This window comes from Somniosus microcephalus, unplaced genomic scaffold (assembly GCF_052327205.1).
Source record: "Somniosus microcephalus isolate GS21.2 unplaced genomic scaffold, FLI_Smic_1.0 unresolved_chr1, whole genome shotgun sequence".
Lineage (NCBI taxonomy): Eukaryota > Metazoa > Chordata > Chondrichthyes > Squaliformes > Somniosidae > Somniosus > Somniosus microcephalus.
In genome coordinates, this window is record NW_028225179.1 from 168,615,930 (window position 1) to 168,642,044 (window position 26,115).

Below are 26,115 nucleotides of genomic sequence, written 5' to 3' on the forward strand. Positions count from 1 at the left end.
TAAGGATGTTCAGGAGTAGGGTGGGGAAGGCAGAGTGATGGGGATGTGATAATATAGAGAGAGATGGGTGGAGGTGCAGGGTAAGTTGGTGAGAGTAAGGATGTTCAGGAGTAGGGTGGGGAAGGCAGAGTGATGGGGATGTGATAATATAGAGAGAGATGGGTGGAGGTGCAGGGTAAGTTGGTGAGAGTAAGGATGTTCAGGAGTAGGGTGGGGAAGGCAGAGTGATGGGGATGTGATAATATAGAGAGAGATGGGTGGAGGTGCAGGGTAAGTTGGTGAGAGTAAGGATGTTCAGGAGTAGGGTGGGGAAGGCAGAGTGATGGGGATGTGATAATATAGAGAGAGATGGGTGGAGGTGCAGGGTAAGTTGGTGAGAGTAAGGATGTTCAGGAGTAGGGTGGGGAAGGCAGAGTGATGGGGATGTGATAATATAGAGAGAGATGGGTGGAGGTGCGGGGTAAGTTGGTGAGAGTAAGGATGTTCAGGAGTAGGGTGGGGAAGGCAGAGTGATGGGGATGTGATAATATAGAGAGAGATGGGTGGAGGTGCAGGGTAAGTTGGTGAGAGTAAGGATGTTCAGGTATAGGGTGGGGAAGGCAGAGTGATGGGGATGTGATAATATAGAGAGAGATGGGTGGAGGTGCGGGGTAAGTTGGTGAGAGTAAGAATGTTCAGGAGTAGGGTGGGGAAGGCAGAGTGATGGGGATGTGATAATACAGAGAGATGGGTGGAGGTGCAGGGTAAGTTGGTGAGAGTAAGGATGTTCAGGAGTAGGGTGGGGAAGGCAGAGTGATGGGGATGTGATAATATAGAGAGAGATGGCTGGAGGTGCAGTGTAAGTTGGTGAGAGTAAGGATGTTCAGGAGTAGGGTGGGGAAGGCAGAGTGATGGGGATGTGATAATATAGAGAGAGATGGGTGGAGGTGCAGGGTAAGTTGGTGAGAGTAAGGATGTTCAGGAGTAGGGTGGGGAAGGCAGAGTGATGGGGATGTGATAATATAGAGAGAGATGGGTGGAGGTGCAGGGTAAGTTGGTGAGAGTAAGGATGTTCAGGAGAAGGGTGGGGAAGGCAGAGTGATGGGGATGTGATAATATAGAGAGAGATGGGTGGAGGTGCAGGGTAAGTTGGTGAGAGTAAGGATGTTCAGGAGTGGGGTGGGGAAGGCAGAGTGATGGGGTTGTGATAATATAGAGAGAGATGGGTGGAGGTGCAGGGTAAGTTGGTGAGAGTAAGGATGTTCAGGAGTAGGGTGGGGAAGGCAGAGTGATGGGGATGTGATAATATAGAGAGAGATGGGTGGAGGTGCAGGGTAAGTTGGTGAGAGTAAGGATGTTCAGGAGTAGGATGGGGAAGGCAAAGTGATGGGGATGTGATAATATAGCGAGAGATGGGGGGAGGTGCAGGGTAAGTTGGTGAGAGTAAGGATGTTCAGGAGTAGGGTGGGGAAGGCAGAGTGATGGGGATGTGATAATATAGAGAGAGATGGGTGGAGGTGCAGGGTAAGTTGGTGAGAGTAAGGATGTTCAGGAGTAGGGTGGGGAAGGCAGAGTGATGGGGTTGTGATAATATAGAGAGAGATGGGTGGAGGTGCAGGGTAAGTTGGTGAGAGTAAGGATGTTCAGGAGTAGGGTGGGGAAGGCAGAGTGATGGGGATGTGATAATATAGAGAGAGATGGGTGGAGGTGCAGGGTAAGTTGGTGAGAGTAAGGATGTTCAGGAGTAGGGTGGGGAAGGCAGAGTGATGGGGATGTGATAATACAGAGAGATGGGTGGAGGTGCAGGGTAAGTTGGTGAGAGTAAGGATGTTCAGGAGTAGGGTGGGGAAGGCAGAGTGATGGGGATGTGATAATACAGAGAGATGGGTGGAGGTGCAGGGTAAGTTGGTGAGAGTAAGGATGTTCAGGAGTAGGGTGGGGAAGGCAGAGTGATGGGGATGTGATAATATAGAGAGAGATGGGTGGAGGTGCAGGGTAAGTTGGTGAGAGTAAGGATGTTCAGGAGTAGGGTGGGGAAGGCAGAGTGATGGGGATGTGATAATATAGAGAGAGATGGGTGGAGGTGCAGGGTAAGTTGGTGAGAGTAAGGATGTTCAGGATTAGGGTGGGGAAGGCAGAGTGATGGGGATGTGATAATATAGAGAGAGATGGGTGGAGGTGCAGGGTAAGTTGGTGAGAGTAAGGATGTTCAGGAGTAGGGTGGGGAAGGCAGAGTGATGGGGATGTGATAATATAGAGAGAGATGGGTGGAGGTGCAGGGTAAGTTGGTGAGAGTAAGGATGTTCAGGAGTAGGGTGGGGAAGGCAGAGTGATGGGGATGTGATAATATAGAGAGAGATGGGTGGAGATGCAAGGTAAGTTGGTGAGAGTAAGGATGTTCAGGAGTAGGGTGAGGAAGGCAGAGTGATGGGGATGTGATAATATAGAGAGAGATGGGTGGACGTGCAGGGTAAGTTGGTGAGAGTAAGGATGTTCAGGAGTAGGGTGGGGAAGGCAGAGTGATGGGAATGTGATAAAGAGAGAGATGGGTGGAGGTGCAGGGTAAGTTGGTGAGAGTAAGGATGTTCAAGAGTAGGGTGGGGAAGGCAGAGTGATGGGGATGTGATAATATAGAGAGTGATGGGTGGAGGTGCAAGGTAAGTTGGTGAGAGTAAGGATGTTCAGGAGTAGGGTGGGGAAGGCAGAGTGATGGGGATGTGATAATATAGAGAGAGATGGGTGGAGGTGCAGGGTAAGTTGGTGAGAGTAAGGATGTTCAGGAGTAGGGTGGGGAAGGCAGAGTGATGGGGATGTGATACTATAGAGAGAGATGGGTGGAGGTGCAGGGTAAGTTGGTGAGAGTAAGGATGTTCAGGAGTAGGGTGGGGAAGGCAGAGTGATGGGGGTGTGATAATATAGAGAGAGATGGGTGGAGGTGCAGGGTAAGTTGGTGAGAGTAAGGATGTTCAGGAGTAGGGTGGGGAAGGCAGAGTGATGGGGATGTGATAATATAGAGAGAGATGGGTGGAGGTGCAGGGTAAGTTGGTGAGAGTAAGGATGTTCAGGAGTAGGGTGGGGAAGGCAGAGTGATGGGGATGTGATAATATAGAGAGAGATGGGTGGAGGTGCAGGGTAAGTTGGTGAGAGTAAGGATGTTCAGGAGTAGGGTGGGGAAGGCAGAGTGATGGGGATGCGATAATATAGAGAGAGATGGGTGGAGGTGCAGGGTAAGTTGGTGAGAGTAAGGATGTTCAGGAGTAGGGTGGGGAAGGCAGAGTGATGGGGATGTGATAATATAGAGAGAGATGGGTGGAGGTGCAGGGTAAGTTGGTGAGAGTAAGGATGTTCAGGAGTAGGGTGGGGAAGGCAGAGTGATGGGGATGTGATAATATAGAGAGAGATGGGTGGAGGTGCAAGGTAAGTTGGTGAGAGTAAGGATGTTCAGGAGTAGGGTGGGGAAGGCAGAGTGATGGGGATGTGATAATATAGAGAGAGATGGGTGGAGGTGCAGGGTAAGTTGGTGAGAGTAAGGATGTTCAGGAGTAGGGTGGGGAAGGCAGAGTGATGGGGATGTGATAATATAGAGAGAGATGGGTGGAGGTGCAGGGTAAGTTGGTGAGAGTAAGGATGTTCAGGAGTAGGGTGGGGAAGGCAGAGTGATGGGGATGTGATAATATAGAGAGAGATGGGTGGAGGTGCAGGGTAAGTTGGTGAGAGTAAGGATGTTCAGGAGTAGGGTGGGGAAGGCAGAGTGATGGGGATGTGATAATATAGAGAGAGATGGGTGGAGGTGCAAGGTAAGTTGGTGAGAGTAAGGGTGTTCAGGAGTAGGGTGGGGAAGGCAGAGTGATGGGGATGTGATAATATAGAGAGATGGGTGGAGGTGCAGGGTAAGTTGGTGAGAGTAAGGATGTTCAGGAGTAGGGTGGGGAAGGCAGAGTGATGGGGATGTGATAATATAGAGAGAGATGGGTGGAGGTGCAGTGTAAGTTGGTGAGAGTAAGGATGTTCAGGAGTAGGGTGGGGAAGGCAGAGTGATGGGGATGTGATAATATAGAGAGAGATGGGTGGAGGTGCTAGGTAAGTTGGTGAGAGTAAGGATGTTCAGGAGTAGGGTGGGGAAGGCAGAGTGATGGGGATGTGATAATATAGAGAGAGATGGGTGGAGGTGCAGGGTAAGTTGGTGAGAGTAAGGATGTTCAGGAGTAGGGTGGGGAAGGCAGAGTGATGGGGATGTGATAATATAGAGAGAGATGGGTGGAGGTGCAGGGTAAGTTGGTGAGAGTAAGGATGTTCAGGAGTAGGGTGGGGAAGGCAGAGTGATGGGGATGTGATAATATAGAGAGAGATGGGTGGAGGTGCAGGGTAAGTTGGTGAGAGTAAGGATGTTCAGGAGTAGGGTGGGGAAGGCAGAGTGATGGGGATGTGATAATATAGAGAGAGATGGGTGGAGGTGCAGGGTAAGTTGGTGAGAGTAAGGATGTTCAGGAGTAGGGTGGGGAAGGCAGAGTGATGGGGATGTGATAATATAGAGAGAGATGGGTGGAGGTGCAGGGTAAGTTGGTGAGAGTAAGGATGTTCAGGAGTAGGGTGGGGAAGGCAGAGTGATGGGGGTGTGATAATATAGAGAGAGATGGGTGGAGGTGCAAGGTAAGTTGGTGAGAGTAAGAATGTTCAGGAGTAGGGTGGGGAAGGCAGAGTGATGGGGATGTGATAATATAGAGAGAGATGGGTGGAGGTGCAGGGTAAGTTAGTGAGAGTAAGGATGTTCAGGAGTAGGGTAGGGAAGGCAGAGTGATGGGGATGTGATAATATAGAGGGAGATGGGTGGAGGTGCAGGGTAAGTTGGTGAGAGTAAGGATGTTCAGGAGTAGGGTGGGGAAGGCAGAGTGATGGGGATGTGATAATATAGAGAGAGATGGGTGGAGGTGCAGGGTAAGTTGGTGAGAGTAAGGATGTTCAGGAGTAGGGTGGGGAAGGCAGAGTGATGGGGATGTGATAATATAGAGAGAGATGGGTGGAGGTGCAGGGTAAGTTGGTGAGAGTAAGGATGTTCAGGAGTCGGGTGGGGAAGGCAGAGTGATGGGGATGTGATAATATAGAGAGAGATGGGAGGAGGTGCAGGGTAAGTTGGTGAGAGTAAGGATGTTCAGGAGTAGGGTGGGGAAGGCAGAGTGATGGGGATGTGATAATATAGAGAGAGATGGGTGGAGGTGCAGGGTAAGTTGGTGAGAGTAAGGATGTTCAGGAGTAGGGTGGGGAAGGCAGAGTGATGGGGATGTGATAATATAGAGAGAGATGGGTGGAGGTGCAGGGTAAGTTGGTGAGAGTAAGGATGTTCAGGAGTAGGGTGGGGAAGCCAGAGTGATGGGGATGTGATAATATAGAGAGAGATGGTTGGAGGTGCTGGGTAAGTTGGTGAGAGTAAGGATGTTCAGGAGTAGGGTGGGGAAGGCAGAGTGATGGGGATGTGATAATATAGAGAGAGATGGGTGGAGGTGCAGGGTAAGTTGGTGAGAGTAAGGATGTTCAGGAGTAGGGTGGGGAAGGCAGAGTGATGGGGATGTGATAATATAGAGAGAGATGGGTGGAGGTGCAGGGTAAGTTGGTGAGAGTAAGGATGTTCAGGAGTAGGGTGGGGAAGGCAGAGTGATGGGGATGTGATAATATAGAGAGAGATGGGTGGAGGTACAGGGTAAGTTGGTGAGAGTAAGAATGTTCAGGAGAAGGGTGGGGAAGGCAGAGTGATGGGGATGTGATAATATAGAGAGAGATGGGTGGAGGTGCAGGGTAAGTTGGTGAGAGTAAGGATGTTCAGGAGTAGGGTGGGGAAGGCAGAGTGATGGGGATGTGATAATATAGAGAGAGATGGGTGGAGGTGCAGGGTAAGTTGGTGAGAGTAAGGATGTTCAGGAGTAGGGTGGGGAAGGCAGAGTGATGGGGATGTGATAATATAGAGAGAGATGGGTGGAGGTGCAGGGTAAGTTGGTGAGAGTAAGGATGTTCAGGAGTAGGGTGGGGAAGGCAGAGTGATGGGGATGTGATAATATAGAGAGAGATGGGTGGAGGTGCAAGGTAAGTTGGTGAGAGTAAGGATGTTCAGGAGTAGGGTGGGGAAGGCAGAGTGATGGGGATGTGATAATATAGAGAGAGGTGGGTGGAGGTGCAGGGTAAGTTGGTGAGAGTAAGGATGTTCAGGAGTAGGGTGGGGAAGGCAGAGTGATGGGGATGTGATAATATAGAGAGAGATGGGTGGAGGTGCAGGGTAAGTTGGTGAGAGTAAGGATGTTCAGGAGTAGGGTGGGGAAGGCAGAGTGATGGGGATGTGATAATATAGAGAGAGATGGGTGGAGGTGCAGGGTAAGTTGGTGAGAGTAAGGATGTTCAGGAGTAGGGTGGGGAAGGCAGAGTGATGGGGATGTGATAATATAGAGAGAGATGGGTGGAGGTGCAAGGTAAGTTGGTGAGAGTAAGGATGTTCAGGAGTAGGGTAGGGAAGGCAGAGTGATGGGGATGTGATAATATAGAGAGAGATGGGTGGAGGTGCTGGGTAAGTTGGTGAGAGTAAGGATGTTCAGGAGTAGGGTGGGGAAGGCAGAGTGATGGGGATGTGATAATATAGAGAGAGATGGGTGGAGGTGCAGGGTAAGTTGGTGAGAGTAAGGATGTTCAGGAGTAGGGTGGGGAAGGCAGAGTGATGGGGATGTGATAATATAGAGAGAGATGGGTGGAGGTGCAGGGTAAGTTGGTGAGAGTAAGGATGTTCAGGAGTAGGGTGGGGAAGGCAGAGTGATGGGGATGTGATAATATAGAGAGAGATGGGTGGAGGTGCAGGGTAAGTTGGTGAGAGTAAGGATGTTCAGGAGTAGGGTGGGGAAGGCAGAGTGATGGGGATGTGATAATATAGAGAGAGATGGGTGGAGGTGCAGGGTAAGTTGGTGAGAGTAAGGATGTTCAGGAGAAGGGTGGGGAAGGCAGAGTGATGGGGATGTGATAATATAGAGAGAGATGGGTGGAGGTGCAGGGTAAGTTGGTGAGAGTAAGGATGTTCAGGAGTAGGGTGGGGAAGGCAGAGTGATGGGGATCTGATAATATAGAGAGAGATGGGTGGAGGTGCAGGGTAAGTTGGTGAGAGTAAGGATGTTCAGGAGTAGGGTGGGGAAGGCAGAGTGATGGGGATGTGATAATATAGAGAGAGATGGGTGGAGGTGCAGGGTAAGTTGGTGAGAGTAAGGATGTTCAGGAGTAGGGTGGGGAAGGCAGAGTGATGGGGATGTGATAATATAGAGAGAGATGGGTGGAGGTGCAAGGTAAGTTGGTGAGAGTAAGGATGTTCAGGAGTAGGGTGGGGAAGGCAGAGTGATGGGGATGTGATAATATAGAGAGAGGTGGGTGGAGGTGCAGGGTAATTTGGTGAGAGTAAGGATGTTCAGGAGTAGGGTGGGGAAGGCAGAGTAATGGGGATGTGATAATATAGCGAGAGATGGGTGGAGGTGCAGGGTAAGTTGGTGAGAGTAAGGATGTTCAGGAGTAGGGTGGGGAAGGCAGAGTGATGGGGATGTGATAATATAGAGAGAGATGGGTGGAGGTGCAGGGTAAGTTGGTGAGAGTAAGGATGTTCAGGAGTAGGGTGGGGAAGGCAGAGTGATGGGGATGTGATAATATAGAGAGAGATGGGTGGAGGTGCAGGGTAAGTTGGTGAGAGTAAGGATGTTCAGGAGTAGGGTGTGGAAGGCAGAGTGATGGGGATGTGATAATATAGAGAGAGATGGGTGGAGGTGCAGGGTAAGTTGGTGAGAGTAAGGATGTTCAGGAGTAGGGTGGGGAAGGCAGAGTGATGGGGATGTGATAATATAGAGAGAGATGGGTGGAGGTGCAGGGTAAGTTGGTGACAGTAAGGATGTTCAGGAGTAGGGTGGGGAAGGCAGAGTGATGGGGTTGTGATAAAAAAGAGAGAGATGGGTGGAGGTGCAGGGTAAGTTGGTGAGAGTGAGGATGTTCAGGAGTAGGGTGGGGAAGGCAGAGTGATGGGGATGTGATAATATAGAGAGAGATGGGTGGAGGTGCAGGGTAAGTTGGTGAGAGGAAGGATGTTCAGGAGTAGGGTGGGGAAGGCAGAGTGATGGGGATGTGATAATATAGAGAGAGATGGGTGGAGGTGCAGGGTAAGTTGGTGAGAGTAAGGATGTTCAGGAGTAGGGTGGGGAAGGCAGAGTGATGGGGATGTGATAATATCGAGAGAGATGGGTGGAGGTGCAGGGTAAGTTGGTGAGAGTAAGGATGTTCAGGAGTAGGGTGGGGAAGGCAGAGTGATGGGGATGTGATAATATAGAGAGAGATGGGTGGAGGTGCAGGGTAAGTTGGTGAGAGTAAAGATGTTCAGGAGTAGGGTGGGGAAGGCAGAGTGATGGGGATGTGATAATATAGAGAGAGATGGGTGGAGGTGCAGGGTAAGTTGGTGAGAGTAAGGATGTTCAGGAGTAGGGTGGGGAAGGCAGAGTGATGGGGATGTGATAATATAGAGAGAGATGGATGGAGGTGCAGGGTAAGTTGGTGAGAGTAAGGATGTTCAGGAGTAGGGTGGGGAAGGCAGAGAGATGGGGATGTGATAATATAGAGAGAGATGGGTGGAGGTGCAGGGTAAGTTGGTGAGAGTAAGGATGTTCAGGAGTAGGGTGGGGAAGGCAGAGTGATGGGGATGTGATAATATAGAGAGAGATGGATGGAGGTGCAGGGTAAGTTGGTGAGAGTAAGGATGTTCAGGAGTAGGGTGGGGAAGGCAGAGAGATGGGGATGTGATAATATAGAGAGAGATGGGTGGAGGTGCAGGGTAAGTTGGTGAGAGTAAGGATGTTCAGGAGTAGGGTGGGGAAGGCAGAGTGATGGGGATGTGATAATACAGAGAGAGATGGGTGGAGGTGCAGGGTAAGTTGGTGAGAGTAAGGATGTTCAGGAGTAGGGTGGGGAAGGCAGAGTGATGGGGATGTGATAATATAGAGAGAGATGTGTGGAGGTGCAGGGTAAGTTGGTGAGAGTAAGGATGTTCAGGAGTAGGGTGGGGAAGGCAGAGTGATGGGGATGTGATAATATAGAGAGAGATGGGTGGAGGTGCAGGGTAAGTTGGTGAGAGTAAGGATGTTCAGGAGTAGGGTGGGGAAGGCAGAGTGATGGGGATGTGATAATATAGAGAGAGATGGGTGGAGGTGCAGGGTAAGTTGGTGAGAGTAAGGATGTTCAGGAGTAGGGTGGGGAAGGCAGAGTGATGGGGATGTGATAATATAGAGAGAGATGGGTGGAGGTGCAAGTTAAGTTGGTGAGAGTAAGGATGTTCAGGAGTAGGGTGGGGAAGGCAGAGTGATGGGGATGTGATAATATAGAGAGAGATGGGTGGAGGTGCAGGGTAAGTTGGTGAGAGTAAGGATGTTCCGGAGTAGGGTGGGGAAGGCAGAGTGATGGGGATGTGATAATATAGAGAGAGATGGGTGGAGGTGCAGGGTAAGTTGGTGAGAGTAAGGATGTTCAGGAGTAGGGTGGGGAAGGCAGAGTGATGGGGATGTGATAATATAGAGAGAGATGGGTGGAGGTGCAGGGTAAGTTGGTGAGAGTAAGGATGTTCAGGAGTAGGGTGGGGAAGGCAGAGTGATGGGGATGTGATAATATAGAGAGAGATGGGTGGAGGTGCAGGGTAAGTTGGTGAGAGTAAGGATGTTCAGGAGTAGGGTGGGGAAGGCAGAGTGATGGGGATGTGATAATATGGAGAGAGATGGGTGGAGGTGCGGGGTAAGTTGGTGAGAGTAAGGATGTTCAGGAGTAGGGTAGGGAAGGCAGAGTGATGGGGATGTGATAATATAGAGAGAGATGGGTGGAGGTGCAGGGTAAGTTGGTGAGAGTAAGGATGTTCAGGAGTAGGGTGGGGAAGGCAGAGTGATGGGGATGTGATAATATAGAGAGAGATGGGTGGAGGTGCAGGGTAAGTTGGTGAGAGTAAGGATGTTCAGGAGTAGGGTGGGGAAGGCAGAGTGATGGGGATGTGATAATATAGAGAGAGATGGGTGGAGGTGCAGGGTAAGTTGGTGAGAGTAAGGATGTTCAGGAGTAGGGTGGGGAAGGCAGAGTGATGGGGATGTGATAATATAGAGAGAGATGGGTGGAGGTGCAGGGTAAGTTGGTGAGAGTAAGGATGTTCAGGAGTAGGGTGGGGAAGGCAGAGTGATGGGGATCTGATAATATAGAGAGATGGGTGGAGGTGCAGGGTAAGTTGGTGAGAGTAAGGATGTTCAGGAGTAGGGTGGGGAAGGCAGAGTGATGGGGATGTGATAATATAGAGAGAGATGGGTGGAGGTGCAGGGTAAGTTGGTGAGAGTAAGGATGTTCAGGAGTAGGGTGGGGAAGGCAGAGTGATGGGGAAGTGATAATATAGAGAGAGATGGGTGGAGGTGCAGGGTAAGTTGGTGAGAGTAAGGATGTTCAGGAGTAGGGTGGGGAAGGCAGAGTGATGGGGATGTGATAATATAGAGAGAGATGGGTGGAGGTACAAGGTAAGTTGGTGAGAGTAAGGATGTTCAGGAGTAGGGTGGGGAAGGCAGAGTGATGGGGATGTGATAATATAGAGAGAGATGGGTGGAGGTGCAGGCTAAGTTGGTGAGAGTAAGGATGTTCAGGTATAGGGTGGGGAAGGCAGAGTGATGGGGATGTGATAATATAGAGAGAGATGGGTGGAGGTGCAGGGTAAGTTGGTGAGAGTAAGGATGTTCAGGAGTAGGGTGGGGAAGGCAGAGTGATGGGGATGTGATAATATAGAGAGAGATGGGTGGAGGTGCAGGGTAAGTTGGTGAGAGTAAGGATGTTCAGGAGTAGGGTGGGGAAGGCAGAGTGATGGGGATGTGATAATATAGAGAGAGATGGATGGAGGTGCAGGGTAAGTTGTTGAGAGTAAGGATGTTCAGGAGTAGGGTGGGGAAGGCAGAGTGATGGGGATGTGATAATATAGAGAGATGGGGGGAGGTGCAGGGTAAGTTGGTGAGAGTAAGGATGTTCAGGAGTAGGGTGGGGAAGGCAGAGTGATGGGGATGTGATAATATAGAGAGAGATGGGTGGAGGTGCAGGGTAAGTTGGTGAGAGTAAGGATGTTCAGGAGTAGGGTGGGGAAGGCAGAGTGATGGGGATGTGATAATATAGAGAGAGATGGGTGGAGGTGCAAGGTAAGTTGGTGAGAGTAAGGATGTTCAGGAGTAGGGTGGGGAAGGCAGAGTGATGGGGATGTGATAATATAGAGAGAGATGGGTGGAGGTGCGGGGTAAGTTGGTGAGAGTAAGGATGTTCAGGAGTAGGGTGGGGAAGGCAGAGTGATGGGGATGTGATAATATAGAGAGAGATGGGTGGAGGTGCGGGGTAAGTTGGTGAGAGTAAGGATGTTCAGGAGTAGGGTGGGGAAGGCAGAGTGATGGGGATGTGAAGAGAGGCACAGCCTGATGAGGTTAAGTGAGGCTTTGCAGTAACGTTTTGTGATCTGCTGAGATCATTGAAAGGTTTGTGTCACTGCAGGCTGCTCCTCCCGACGACGTCCCTGCTTGAGCCCCACGGTGCAATGTGCACCCAGGCTGTGTTGGTGTCTTCCGCCCCCTGGAAGTGAAGAGAACCTCCCTGCGGGCTGTGGCTCCCTCCATAATCATCTAGAGGGAGTTCTGGGAGAGCCTGGGTGCAGCCGAGCTCCTCTGTGCAGATGTCAGTGTTTGTAGAACCTCAGTACTGTAGAACACAGAGCACAATGGGCAAAGTCAATGTGTGTCATCAAACCCGCTTCCCCCAATTCCCCAGAGCGAGGCCGCGACACCCGACCCCGGACACACCCGCCCCGACCCTCTGCCGACCCCGCCCCGACCCTCCGCCACCGGCCCCGCCCGACCCTCCGCCGGCCCCGCCCAACCCTCCGCCACCGGCCCCGCCCTCCGCCGCCCCCGGCCCCACCCAACCCTCCGGCCGCCCCTCCGCCGCCCCCGGCCTCGCCCCGGCCCCGCCCGACCCTCTGCCGACCCCGGCCCCGCCCGACCCTCCACCAGACCCCGGCCCCCGCCCGACCCTCCACCAGACCCCGCCCCTGCCCGACCCTCCACCGGACCCCGCCCGACCGTCGCCGATGGGGAAAACCGGGTGATTAATTTCCTGAAGTACTTTCAGTGATTGCTGTAATATCCCAGAGAGAAAAGTATATCAGATCCGGACTTTGATTCAGTTTGTTTCTCTCTCTCTGTTTTTAGGCTGAATGGCATTCAATTGGGAGATTCAGGAATGAAATTAGTGTCTGTGGCTCTGAGGAACCCGGACTGTGAAATACAGAGACTGGGGTAAGTACCAGACTGTGTGAGATTGTGTTTATAATAACTGGATGTCTGACACTGAACATTATTATTAGTATCAGTAATAGTGTTATTAATAAACTCTGGGGATTGACTCTGATTCCTGTTATTTCTCTCTCTGATCCCCAGGCTATGGGATGTCGGTCTCACAGATTCTTGTGCCGAGGATCTCGCCTCCGCTCTCAGTACAAACCGCTCACTGACGGATCTGAACCTGGGTAATAATAAACTGGGAGATTCAGGAGTGAAACTACTGTCTGTGGCTCTGAGGAACCCGGACTGTAAAATACAGACACTGGGGTAAGTACCAGACTGTGTGAGATTGTGTTTATAATAACTGGATGTCTGACACTGGACATTATTATTAGTATCAGTAATAGTGTCATTAATAAACTCTGGGGATTGACTCTGATTCCTGTTATTTCTCTCTCTGATCCCCAGGCTGGATGCTAACAGTCTCACAGATTCTTGTGTCGAGGATCTCGCCTCCGCTCTCAGTACAAACCGCTCACTGACGGATCTGAACCTGGGTAATAATAAACTGGGAGATTCAGGAGTGAAACTACTGTCTGTGGCTCTGAGGAACCCGGACTGTAAAATACAGACACTGGGGTAAGTACCAGACTGTGTGAGATTGTGTTTATAATAACTGGATGTCTGACACTGGACATTATTATTAGTATCAGTAATAGTGTTATTAATAAACTCTGGGGATTGACTCGGATTCCTGTTATTTCTCTCTCTGATCCCCAGTCTATGGTCTGTCGGTCTCACAGATTCTTGTGCCGAGGATCTCGCCTCCGCTCTCAGTACAAACCGCTCACTGACGGATCTGAACCTGAGTAATAATACACTGGGAGATTCAGGAGTGAAACTACTGTCTGTGGCTCTGAGGAACCCGGACTGTAAAATACAGACACTGGGGTAAGTACCAGACTGTGTGAGATTGTGTTTATAATAACTGGATGTCTGACACTGGACATTATTATTAGTATCAGTAATAGTGTTATTAATAAACTCTGGGAATTTACTCTGATTCCTGTTATTTCTCTCTCTGATCCCCAGGCTATGGTCTGTCGGTCTCACAGATCCTTGTGTCGAGGATCTCGCCTCCGCTCTCAGTACAATGCGCTCACTGACGGATCTGAACCTGGGAGGAAACGACTTCACAGACCGATCTGTCCCCGCTCTCCGCCGTCTCATACTGACCTGCAGGAGTCTGGAGCAGATCATGTGAGTGTTTGTGTTAATGTTTAATGTAATAAATAAAATATCAGTGGGATTCAGTCACTGTTTTGGGTAATATTTGTCTGTAATTATGATTGAAATATTACCCCCAGTCTCGCGGTTATTTACACTGTTGTTCAATCTGTTTATTTCCTGTTTAATCTTTAATCTGTTTCAGGCTGGGGTGGAATCAGTTCAGTTCATCCGGAGAAAAACAGCTGGAGTTACTGCGGGGAACAAGACCCAGACTGAGTGTGGAAGTGTGAACAGTCCAAGTGATGACCTCACTGCTCCCATTGTGTGAACAGTCCAAGTGATGACCTCACTGCTCCCATTGTGTGACCAGTCCAAGTGATGATGTCACTGCTCCCATTGTGTGAACAGTCCAAGTGATGACCTCACTGCTCCCATTGTGTGACCATTCCAAGTGATGACCTCACTGCTCCCATTGTGTGACCATTCCAAGTGATGATGTCACTGCTCCCATTGTGTGAACAGTCCAAGTGATGACCTCACTGCTCCCATTGTGTGACCATTCCAAGTGATGACCTCACTGCTCCCATTGTGTGACCATTTAAAGTGATGACCTCACTGCTCCCATTGTGTGACCATTCCAAGTGATGATGTCACTGCTCCCATTGTGTGACCATTCCAAGTGATGACCTCACTGCTCCCATTGTGTGACCATTCCAAGTGATGACCTCACTGCTCCCATTGTGTGACCATTCCAAGTGATGACCTCACTGCTCCCATTGTGTGACCATTCCAAGTGATGACCTCACTGCTCCCATTGTGTGACCATTCCAAGTGATGACCTCACTGCTCCCATTGTGTGACCATTCCAAGTGATGACCTCACTGCTCCCATTGTGTGACCATTCCAAGTGATGACCTCACTGCTCCCATTGTGTGAACAGTCCAAGTGATGATGTCACTGCTCCCATTGTGAACAGTCCAAGTGATGTCCTCACTGCTCCCATTGTGTGACCATTCCAAGTGATGACCTCACTGCTCCCATTGTGTGAACAGTCCAAGTGATGACCTCACTGCTCCCATTGTGTGACCATTCCAAGTGATGACCTCACTGCTCCCATTGTGTGACCATTCCAAGTGATGACCTCACTGCTCCCATTGTGTGACCATTCCAAGTAATGATGTCACTGCTCCCATTGTGTGAACAGTCCAAGTGATGACCTCACTGCTCCCATTGTGTGACCATTCCAAGTGATGATGTCACTGCTCCCATTGTGTGAACAGTCCAAGTGATGACCTCACTGCTCCCATTGTGTGACCATTCCAAGTGATGACCTCACTGCTCCCATTGTGTGACCATTCCAAGTGATGACCTCACTGCTCCCATTGTGTGACCATTCCAAGTGATGATGTCACTGCTCCCATTGTGTGACTATTCCAAGTGATGACCTCACTGCTCCCATTGTGTGACCATTCCAAGTGATGACCTCACTGCACCCATTGTGTCACCATTCCAAGTGATGACCTCACTGCTCCCATTGTGTGAACAGTCCAAGTGATGATGTCACTGCTCCCATTGTGTGACCATTCCAAGTGATGACCTCACTGCTCCCATTGTGTGACCATTCCAAGTGATGACCTCACTGCTCCCATTGTGTGACCATTCCAAGTGATGACCTCACTGCTCCCATTGTGTGACCATTCCAAGTGATGACCTCACTGCTCCCATTGTGTGACCATTCCAAGTGATGACCTCACTGCTCCAATTGTGTGACCATTCCAAGTGATGACGTCACTGCTCCCATTGTGTGACCATTCCAAGTGATGACCTCACTGCTCCCATTGTGTGAACAGTCCAAGTGATGACCTCACTGCTCCCATTGTGTGACCATTCCAAGTGATGACCTCACTGCTCCCATTGTGTGACCATTCCAAGTGATGACCTCACTGCTCCCATTGTGTGATCATTCCAAGTGATGACCTCACTGCTCCCATTGTGTGACCATTCCAAGTGATGACCTCACTGCTCCCATTGTGTGACCATTCCAAGTGATGACGTCACTGCTCCCATTGTGTGAACAGTCCAAGTGATGACCTCACTGCTCCCATTGTGTGACCATTCCAAGTGATGATGTCACTGCTCCCATTGTGTGACCATTCCAAGTGATGACCTCACTGCTCCCATTGTGTGACCATTCCAAGTGATGACCTCACTGCTCCCATTGTGTGACCATTCCAAGTGATGACCTCACTGCTCCCATTGTGTTACCATTCCAAGTGATGACCTCACTGCTCCCATTGTGTCACCATTCCAAGTGATGACCTCACTGCTCCAATTGTGTGACCATTCCAAGTGAAGACATCACTGCTCCCATTGTGTGACCAGTCCAAGTGATGACCTCACTGCTCCCATTGTGTGACCATTCCAAGTGATGACCTCACTGCTCCCATTGTGTGACCATTCCAAGTGATGACCTCACTGCTCCCATTGTGTGACCATTCCAAGTGATGACCTCACTGCTCCAATTGTGTGACCATTCCAAGTGATGACGTCACTGCTCCCATTGTGTGACCATTCCAAGTGATGACCTCACTGCTCCCATTGTGTGAACAGTCCAAGTGATGACCTCACTGCTCCCATTGTGTGACCATTCCAAGTGATGACCTCACTGCTCCCATTGTGTGACCATTCCAAGTGATGACCTCACTGCTCCCATTGTGTGATCATTCCAAGTGATGACCTCACTGCTCCCATTGTGTGACCATTCCAAGTGATGACCTCACTGCTCCCATTGTGTGACCATTCCAAGTGATGACGTCACTGCTCCCATTGTGTGAACAGTCCAAGTGATGACCTCACTGCTCCCATTGTGTGACCATTCCAAGTGATGATGTCACTGCTCTCATTGTGTGACCATTCCAAATGATGACCTCACTGCTCCCATTGTGTGACCATTCCAAGTGATGACCTCACTGCTCCCATTGTGTGACCATTCCAAGTGATGATCTCACTGCTCCCATTGTGTGACCATTCCAAGTGATGACCTCACTGCTCCCATTGTGTGATCATTCCAAGTGATGACCTCACTGCTCCCATTGTGTGACCATTCCAAGTGATGACCTCACTGCTCCCATTGTGTGACCATTCCAAGTGATGATGTCACTGCTCCCATTGTGTGACCATTCCAAGTGATGACCTCACTGCTCCCATTGTGTGACCATTCCAAGTGATGATGTCACTGCTCCCATTGTGTGATCCTTTCAAGTGATGACGTCACTGCTCCCATTGTGTGACCAGCCCAAGTGATGACCTCACTGCTCCCATTGTGTGACCATTCCAAGTGATGACCTCACTGCTCCCATTGTGTGACCATTCCAAGTGATGACCTCACTGCTCCCATTGTGTGACCATTCCAAGTGATGACCTCACTGCTCCCATTGTGTGACCATTCCAAGTGATGACCTCACTGCTCCCATTGTGACCATTCCAAGTGATGTCACTGCCCCCATTGTGTGATCATTTCAAGTAATGACGTCACTGCTCCCATTGTGTGACCATTCCAAGTGATGACCTCACTGCTCCCATTGTGTGACCATTCCAAGTGATGACCTCACTGCTCCCATTGTGTGACCATTCCATGTGATGACCTCACTGCTCCCATTGTGTGACCATTCCAAGTGATGACCTCACTGCTCCCAATGTGTGACCATTCCAAGTGATGATGTCACTGCTCCCATTGTCTGACCATTCCAAGTGATGACCTCACTGCTCCTATTGTGTGACCATTCCAAGTGATGACCTCACTGCTCCCATTGTGTGAACAGTCCAAGTGATGACCTCACTGCTCCCATTGTGTGAACATTCCAAGTGATGACCTCACTGCTCCCATTGTGAACATTCCAAGTGATGACCTCACTGCTCCCATTGTGTGACCATTCCAACTGATGATGTCACTGCTCCAATTGTGTGACCATTCCAAGTGATGATGTCACTGCTCCCATTGTGTGACCATTCCAAGTGATGATGTCACTGCTCCCATTGTGTGACCATTCCAAGTGATGACCTCACTGCTCCCATTGTGTGACCATTCCAAATGATGACCTCACTGCTCCCATTGTGTGACCATTCCAAGTGATGACCTCACTGCTCCCATTCTGTGACCATTCCAAGTGATGATGTCACTGCTCCCATTGTGTGACCATTCCAAGTGATGACCTCACTGCTCCCATTGTGTGAACATTCCAAGTGATGACCTCACTGCTCCATTGTGTGACCATTCCAAGTGATGACCTCACTGCTCCTTGTGTGACCATTCCAAGTGATGACCTCACTGCTCCTTGTGTGACCATTCCAAGTGATGACATCACTGCTCCCATTGTGTGACCATTTCCAAGTGATGATGTCACTGCTCCCATTGTGTGACCATTTCCAATTGATGATGTCACTGCTCCTTCACCCCGCCTGGGGCCGGTAGCGGTGGGGCTCCTTCACCCCACCTGGGGCCGGTAGCGGTGGGACTTCTTCACCCCACCCGGGGTGGGACTTCACCCCGCCCGGGGCCGGTAGCGGTGGGACTTCACCCCGCCTGGGGCCGGTAGCGGTGCGGCTCCTTCAATCTCTTTGACACAACTTGCCACAATTGCCAATCACACATGTTTCCTCAAGGATAGTCGGTGCTTCAACGTTTCATCCTCCCTTAATCTCTCCCTCCATATTAACTACCCTACCCATATTCACAACCACCCCCTTGACCTCGCCATCTCGCGTGTCCTTGCTACTCCCATCGTGTCAATCACAGATAAGGCCATCTCTGGTCACTTCCTTGTATCACTCTCTACCCAAACACTCCTTCCCAAACATCCTTCCTTCTGTTTCCGCCCCTGGAAAATATTCTCTCCCAATTCACTTTCAAAATTCCAACTGCCTAGCCTTTGGCCCTCCATTCACCTGAACATTTCTGCAGCTACCGATCTGCTCAACCACACCCTCACCTCCACCTTTGATGCCCTAGTCCCTGTTAAAACCATTGCTCTCTCTCACCCCATCATTCCCCCTGGTTCGACCCTCATCTCCACCAACTTAAGTCCAAGGGACGCAGACTTCAACGTATATTGTGGACAACTGGTTTAGCCATTCATCGCCAGATCTGGCTGGCCCACATAAAGCACTATCCTGGGTTGGGTGATTGGGCAGATGCAGTAAAATGTGGATAAATGCGAGTGTGAAGGAACAGCCTTGATTCAGAGAAATACACGATACCATGAACAGATTTCTAATATTATTACAGAACATACTGGGTTTAAAAGACACATGTCTCAGCAGACACAGGCTGTAAACAGAAATACAGGCTTCTGAGAAAGAATCAGTTGATAAAGTTGTAAACAAGCTTTGAAATGGGAATTAGTTAAATATTCTAAAACAATGAAAGATTGAAGCAAACCATTGGTGCTTCCAAAAGGTTGACGGTTTGCAATGAACACAATGAAAAGACCCAGTTTAAAGTGTGAAGAGCTAACACGTAAAACAGAAACACAAACATTGAAAGAGGCACGTGCCTTTGAAAACATGACATCAAGTAAAAGAAACATCTGCTGGTCAAATAGTTTTATGTTAAACTTGGAAAACAGGAACCATAAGATTAAATATGCAACCAATTGAGATAGCTAGAAAACAAGTAAACACACAGTTAAAGTGGTTTTGATTTACATATTATAAATATAATACCAAAAAGAAGGCTTTGAAGATATGACTTCAATAGAGACACCAAGCAATTGCATTGTGTTTGTATTGAACTTGGAGAATGAGAGTCAAAATGGCTGCTAAGAACCAGTAAAGCCAATATTAAGAATTGAATGAAGAATCTTCGATAAGAATGGCATTAAACAGAAACCATTGCTGTCATTGTTTTTATGATGGTTTTTCTAACACCTAAAAGTAGAGAAATAATTATTCATGCAATAGTTGAATTGATAGTAAGAATAGAAAGCATTCAAAAGAGGTATCAATAAAGACAATTAGCTGACATCAGCAGAGAACATCAAAGAAGAAACCACTGCCAAAAGGGTATAAAAATAAGAACATGCTGAACGGGCAAAATGTTTCTCAACTCTACGGAGGCATCTCTAAGTTTTTAACTTTGAGTCTCGGGTAAATCAAAGTGATTGATTTTGGTGGATGTTCTGGATTTAGAAATAAGTGAGAAATAAATGTAACGAAAGTAAAGATTTGAGAATAAGGATCTCAGAAATGTAAGCTAATTGTATTTTGAATTGTTAATGTTGCGACTGATTCAACAGATGTTAACTGAATGTCGGCTCTTAAATTAAACTATATATTTTTAGAATTGTCTCAGAGTAATTCTGTATAGATTTGCGAACACACAAATTCTGTATACTCTTGTAACGAGGTGCAGAATTCTGGGGGGTATTCCGGACCCTCATAATATCCGGAAGGTTACAGTCTAGTTCACCTTATTAAAAATACTATCTGGTGGACGGTAACATCTTTAGTCGTTCCTTTCCTTTAGGGAGAGATAGCCTGAATCTTTAGACCCATTTAAGCATCTTATGGAATTCGGCTATCTCTAACTTAAGTTGAGGGTGAACGTCTGGGGAATACGCCTGATCTGGAATAGCCCAAAAGGGCTAGGACTGTAATTTATTCCTTCACGAGGTTATCCACTTTGGTGTCAAAAACAGGAAGGCAGATTATTATCTGAACGGCAATAGATTGGGAGAAGGGGGAAGTGCAACGAGACCTGGGTGTCCTTGTGCACCAGTCGCTGAAGTTAAGCATGCAGGTGCAGCAGGCGGTTAAGAAGGCAAATGGTATGTGATATACCTATCAATTCAGTCCATGAAAAGCGACGAGTTAAGGTAGTAACTATAGGTTTTTATTGGCTAAATAACAGAGCCCACCCTCGTGGGTGATCGTTTCCAACAAGGAAGAATACTAGCCAAGCGGTCACCTTTATACCTGGGCAAGCAGGCGGAGCCATGGGCGGAGTCAGCTGAGGTATGCCTAGGTATAACAGCGTGCGTGGCAAGAGGTAACCTTGTGTAGTGATAACAACAGTGTAACAATAGTGAACGGTTGTGAACGGTAACAGTGGTTTACCACATTCACCCCTTGTTTAAAATTGAGTCCGGCGGGGTGAAGTGTACTACCAGTTCGTGTATGTCAATCTCTCAGGAGGCCTCGTAAGCCTTTCTGATCGGCGCAGCAGCGGTGGTGCAGTATCCGATGTTAATGCTGGTGTCTGCGTGGTCGACGAAGGTTCCTGGGGTTCCGGCATGCCGTCTACAGGAGCTGGATTTGGGGGAGTGGTGGGGGGTAACGGTGGTATCTCAGGGGTGCCCGAGGGTGCGAGGTCTCGCAAGGAGACAGTGTCCTCCCGCCCGTCTGGGTATGCCACATAGGCGTACTGGGGCTTGGCGTGCAGGAGGTCCACCCTCTCGACCAGGGGGTCCGCTTTATGGGTCCTCACGTGCTTCCGCAGCAGGACGGGCCCCAGAGAAGTCAGCCATGTTGGTAGCGAGGTTCCCGTAGTTGACTTCCTGGGGAAAACAAACATTCGTTCATGGGGGGTGGCGTTAATGGCAGTGCAAAGCAGTGACCGGATGGAGTGGAGCGCTGCCGGGAGGACTTCCTGCCAGCGAGAGGTTGGGAGGCCCTTAGACTTTAGGGCTAAGAGGACGGCCTTCCAACTGTCGCATTTTCTCTTTCCACCTGGCCGTTCCCCCGGGGGTTGTAGCTGGTGGTCCTGCTCGTAGCAATACCTCTCGCGAGCAGGAACTGGCGAAGTTCCTCGCTCATGAAGGATGCGCCCCGGTCGCTATGTATATACTTCGGGAACCCGAACAAGGTGAAGAGGTCGTTCAGGCATTTGATGACCGTGGTACTGGTCATGTCTGGGCAGTGGATGGCAAAGGGGAAACGGGAGTACTCGTCAACAATGTTGAGGAAGTACACATTACGGTCAGAGGACGGGAGGGGCCCCTTAAAATCGATGCTCAAGCGCTCGAAGGGGCGGGTGGCCTTGATCAGGCTTGCTCTGTCCGGCCTATAGAAATGCAGTTTGCATTCGGCACAGGTTTGGCAGTTCCTGGTCATGGTCCTGACCTCCTCGATGGAGTAGGGCAGGTTGCGAGCCTTAATGAAGTGGTAAAGTCTGGTGACCCTGGGGTGGCAGAGGTCGTTGTGGAGGGTCCGCAGTCTATCAACTTGCGTGTTGGCGCATGTACTTCGCGATAGAGCATCTGGGGGGTCGTTGAGTTTACCAGGCCGGTACAAGATATCGTAATCGTAGGTGGAGAGCTCAATTCTCCACCTCAAGATCTTGTCGTTCTTGATTTTGCCCTTCAGCTTGTTATTAAACATAAAAGCAACCGAACACTGGTCGGTGAGGAGGGTAAATCGTTTGCCTGCCAGGTAATGCCTCCAGCGTCGTACCGCCTCCACAATCGCCTGGGCCTCCTTCTCGACAGAAGAGTGTTGGATCTCAGGGCCCTGGCGGGTCCTTGAAAAGAAGGCCACAGGTCTCCCCGCCTGGTTAAGGGTTGCAGCTAGGGCGAAGTTGGATGCATCGCTTTCCACTTGGAAAGGGATGGACTCATCCACTGCGTGCATTGTGGCCTTCGCAATGTCTCCTTTTATGAGGGAGAAGGCTGCGCCTGCTTCTGCTGTCAGGGGGAAGGAGGTGGACTTCATGAGGGGTCTGGCTTTGTCTGCATAATTGGGCACCCATTGGGCATAGTAAGCGAAGAGCCCCAGGGTTCTCTTCAGCGCCTTTGGACAGTGGGGGAGAGGAAGCTCCATGAGGGGGCGCATTCTTTCGGGGTCGGGGCCGATGACTCCGTTCTCTACTACGCAGCCGAGGATGGCAAGGCGCGAGGTGTTAAACACACATTTCTCCTTATTGTAAGTGAGGTTCAGCCGTTGGGCCGTACGGAGGAATTTCTCCAGATTAACATCATGGTCCTGCTGGCCGTGGCCGCAGATGGTGACGTTATCTAGATAAGGGAACGTGGCCTGCAGCGCGTTCTGGTCGACCATCCGGTCCATCTCCCTTTGGAAGACCGAAACCCCGTTGGTGACGCCGAAGGGAACCCTAAGGAAGTGGTAGAGGCGGCCGTTCGCCTCGAAGGCGGTATACTGGCGGTCCTCAGGGCGGATAGGGAGTTGGTGATAGGCCGACTTGAGGTCGATGGTGGAGAATACCCAGTACTGTGCAATCTGGTTGACCATATCAGATATGCGGGGGAGGGGGTATGCATCCAGCTGGGTGTACCGGTTTATGGTTTGGCTGTAGTCGATGACCAGGCGGTGTTTATCGCCGGTCTTAACGACTACGACCTGAGCACGCCAGGGGCTGGTGCTCCCCTCGATGATGCCCTCCTTCAGGAGTCGCTGCACCTCAGAGCTAATAAAAGCTCTGTCCCCGGCGCTGTACCGCCTGCTCTTGGTAGCGACGGGTTTACAGTCACGGGTGAGGTTAGCGAACAAGGAGGGGGGCGGGACTTTGAGGGTGGAGAGGCCGCAGGTGGTACGCGGTGGGCGGTTTAAATTTTGCTGGTTGCAGACTGTGAGTGGGGGGAGGGGTCCACCGTAAGCCAAAGTGACACTTTGAAGGTGGCATTGGAAATCCAGCCCTAGTAGGACGGCAGCGCAGAGCTGGGGCAGGACGAGAAGTTTAAAGTTTTTATATTCCGTGCCCCCAACCGACAGGGTCACCACACAGTAGCCGCTGATGTCTGTTGAATGGGACTTCGCCGCCATCGAGATCCGATGGCGCGTTGGCTGGACAGTGAGGGAGTAGCAGCTCACCGTCCCTGGGTGAATAAAACTCTCCGTGCTTCCGCTGTCGAACAGGCAGGTCGTGGCGTGGCCGTTTACTTCGATGTCCATCATGGACTTGGACAGATGATGCGGGAGAGCTTGGTCAAGCGTGACGGAGGCCAGTGTATGGCTGAGTGAGCTGCTGTAGTCTGCAGGTGAGGCGGTGGTCGGGTCTGGAGACAAAACGGCGGCCGAGTGCGGCGAACAAAATGGCGGCGCCCATGACGCGGATCCCCACGAAGTTGGACAAAATGGCGGAGAAGATGGCCGCCCCCACAACTCACATGAGGCACTGCTGGCGTCTGTGGCCTTGATCGAAGATGGCCGCCCCATGACACATGTGGCCTTGATCAAAGATGGCCGCCCCCACAACTCACGAGGCACTGCTGGCGTCTGTGGCTTTCCCCCTGCAGGCATTTATGAAGTGGCCTTTCTTTTTGCAGCCAGAGCAGGTCGCGTTCCTTGCAGGGCAGCGCGCCCTTTGATGTCTCGCCTGGCCACAGAAGAAGCAGCTGGCGGCCCGATCGCGGAGGTCCGCTGCCGCAACAGGTCCCGGGGGTGGCGGTCCCGATCGATTCCGGGACACCGACGCCGTAGTAGGTCCCAGGGGCGGCGGTGCGAGGGGTATAGCGGCCGGAGTCAGGCCCGAGCCCCAGGGTCGCGCAGCACTGTACCTGGAGTACGCCTCGAGGTCCCGATGGGCCACTTCCAGGGAGCGAGCGAGGGCTGCAGCTGTTTTCAAGTCGAGGTCCTTTGATTCGAGCTGTCTTTGCCGTGAGTAGTTGGACCGAAGGCCTTTCACGAAGGCATCGCGGATATTTCCTTCAGTATGTTCTGCAGCCGTTACAGCTTTAAAGTCACAGTCCCTGCCGAGTGTTTGTAGCGCCCGTAAAAATTCATCTACAGACTCTCCTGGCTGTTGCGAGCGGGATCTTAGGAGATGTCTGGCATACATTGAATTTACTGGGCTCCGGTACTGCTCTTTTAGCAGGTTGAGGGCGTCCTCGTATGTAGCAAGGTCCCGGATGAGTGCAAATACTTTAGGGCTCACCTGGGCGGTCAGAACTCTTAGTTTGGATTCCGGAGGCACGCCGAAGGCTCCCAGGTAGGATTCGAAACAGCTAAGCCAGTGTTCGAAGTCGAGGGCTGAATTCGCTGCCTGTGGGTTTAGATCCAGGTACGGCGGTCGGAGGGCTCGCAGCCAGGTCGGCTGCTGGGGCTGTTGTAGCTGGCCGCTTGGCTGGGGCTGTTGTAGCTGACCATTTGGCTGGTCGGTTGGCTGCTCCGGTCCATACATTTCAAAATTTAGCCAATAAAATTGATATACCTATCAATTCAGTCCATGAAAAGCGACGAGTTAAGGTAGTAACTATAGGTTTTTATTGGCTAAATAACAGAGCCCACACTCGTGGGTGATCGGTTCCAACAAGGAAGAATACTAGCCAAGCGGCCACCTTTATACCTGGGCAAGCAGGTGGAGCCATGGGCGGAGTCAGCTGAGGTATGCCTAGGTATAACAGCGTGCGTGGCAAGAGGTAACCTTGTGTAGTGATAACAACAGTGTAAACAGTGATAACAACAGTGTAACAATAGTGAACGGTTGGGAACGGTAACAGTGGTTTACCACAGTATGTTGGTGATTGTTTTATTGTTATTGGTGAGCGTGCTCTCTGGGAATCTGACCCCTGTTCCTTCTCCGTGAGGAATTCAAGCTCTGCTTTAAACTTGCGCCCTCCATCAGATTGCACTTTTATCACAGCTGCTGTGCAGGCTCCTGACGATGACGTGGGCAGCAAACCCTTCTTCACCCCGCTAGGGGCTAATAGCCATGGGACTTCTTCACCCCGCCCGGGGCCGGTAGCGGTGGAACTTCACCCCACCCGGGGCCGGTAGCGGTGGGACTTCTTCACCCCGCCCGGGGCCGGTAGCGGTGGGGCTTCTTCACCCCGCCCGGGGCCGGTAGCGGTGGGGCTTCTTCACCCCGCCCGGGGCCGGTAGCGGTGGGGCTTCTTCACCCCGCCCGGAGCCGCTAGCGGTGGGACTTCTTCACCCCGCCCGGAGCCAGTAGCCATGGGACTTCTTCACCCCGCCCGGGGCCGGTAGCGGTGGGACTTCACCCCACCCGGGGCCGGTAGCGGTGGGGCTTCTTCACCCCGCCCGGGGCCGGTAGCGGTGGGGCTTCTTCACCCCGCCCGGGGCCGGTAGTGGTGGGACTGCACCCTGCCCAGGGCCGGTAGCGGTGGGGCTTCTTCACCCCACCCGGGGCCGGTAGCCATGGGACTTCTTCACCCCGCCCGGGGCCGGTAGCGGTGGGACTTCACCCCACCCGGGGCCGGTAGCAGTGGGGCTTCTTCACCCCGCCCGGGGCCGGTAGCGGTGGGGCTTCTTCACCCCGCCCGGGGCCGGTAGCGGTGGGACTGCACCCTGCCCGGGGCCGGTAGCGGTGGGACTTCTTCACCCCGCCCGGGGCCGGTAGCAGTGGGGCTTCTTCACCCTGCCCGGGGCCGGTAGCGGTGGGGCTTCTTCACCCCGCCCGGGGCCGGTAGCGCTCCTTCACCCCGCCCGGGGCCGGTAGCGGTGGGACTTCTTCACCCTGCCCGGGGCCGGTAGCGGTGGGGCTTCTTCACCCCGCCCCGAGCCGGTAGCGGTGGGGCTTTGTCACCCCGCCCGGGGCCGGTAGCGGTGGGGCTTCTTCACCCCGCCCGGGGCCGGTAGCAGTGGGGCTTCTTCACCCCGCCCGGAG

At 51.3% G+C, this 26,115-nt stretch overlaps 2 protein-coding genes across 2 annotated transcripts in view; both read left to right on the forward strand.

Annotated features, from left to right (window-relative positions):
- LOC147096527 (NACHT, LRR and PYD domains-containing protein 3-like) overlaps positions 1 to 14,281 on the forward strand; it is a 120,314-nt gene extending 106,033 nt beyond the window's left edge. Inside the window, exons 7-12 of the mRNA XM_085975357.1 lie at positions 12,237 to 12,323; positions 12,465 to 12,635; positions 12,777 to 12,947; positions 13,089 to 13,259; positions 13,401 to 13,568; positions 13,741 to 14,281. Coding sequence (XP_085831483.1) covers positions 12,237 to 12,323; positions 12,465 to 12,635; positions 12,777 to 12,947; positions 13,089 to 13,259; positions 13,401 to 13,568; positions 13,741 to 13,828 — 856 coding nt within the window. The 3' untranslated portion in view covers positions 13,829 to 14,281. The remainder of the gene's footprint in view (positions 1 to 12,236; positions 12,324 to 12,464; positions 12,636 to 12,776; positions 12,948 to 13,088; positions 13,260 to 13,400; positions 13,569 to 13,740) is intronic.
- The window catches only part of LOC147096528 (NACHT, LRR and PYD domains-containing protein 3-like), a 582,546-nt gene that overhangs the window by 5,774 nt on the left and 550,657 nt on the right, over positions 1 to 26,115 (forward strand). The window lies entirely within an intron of this gene.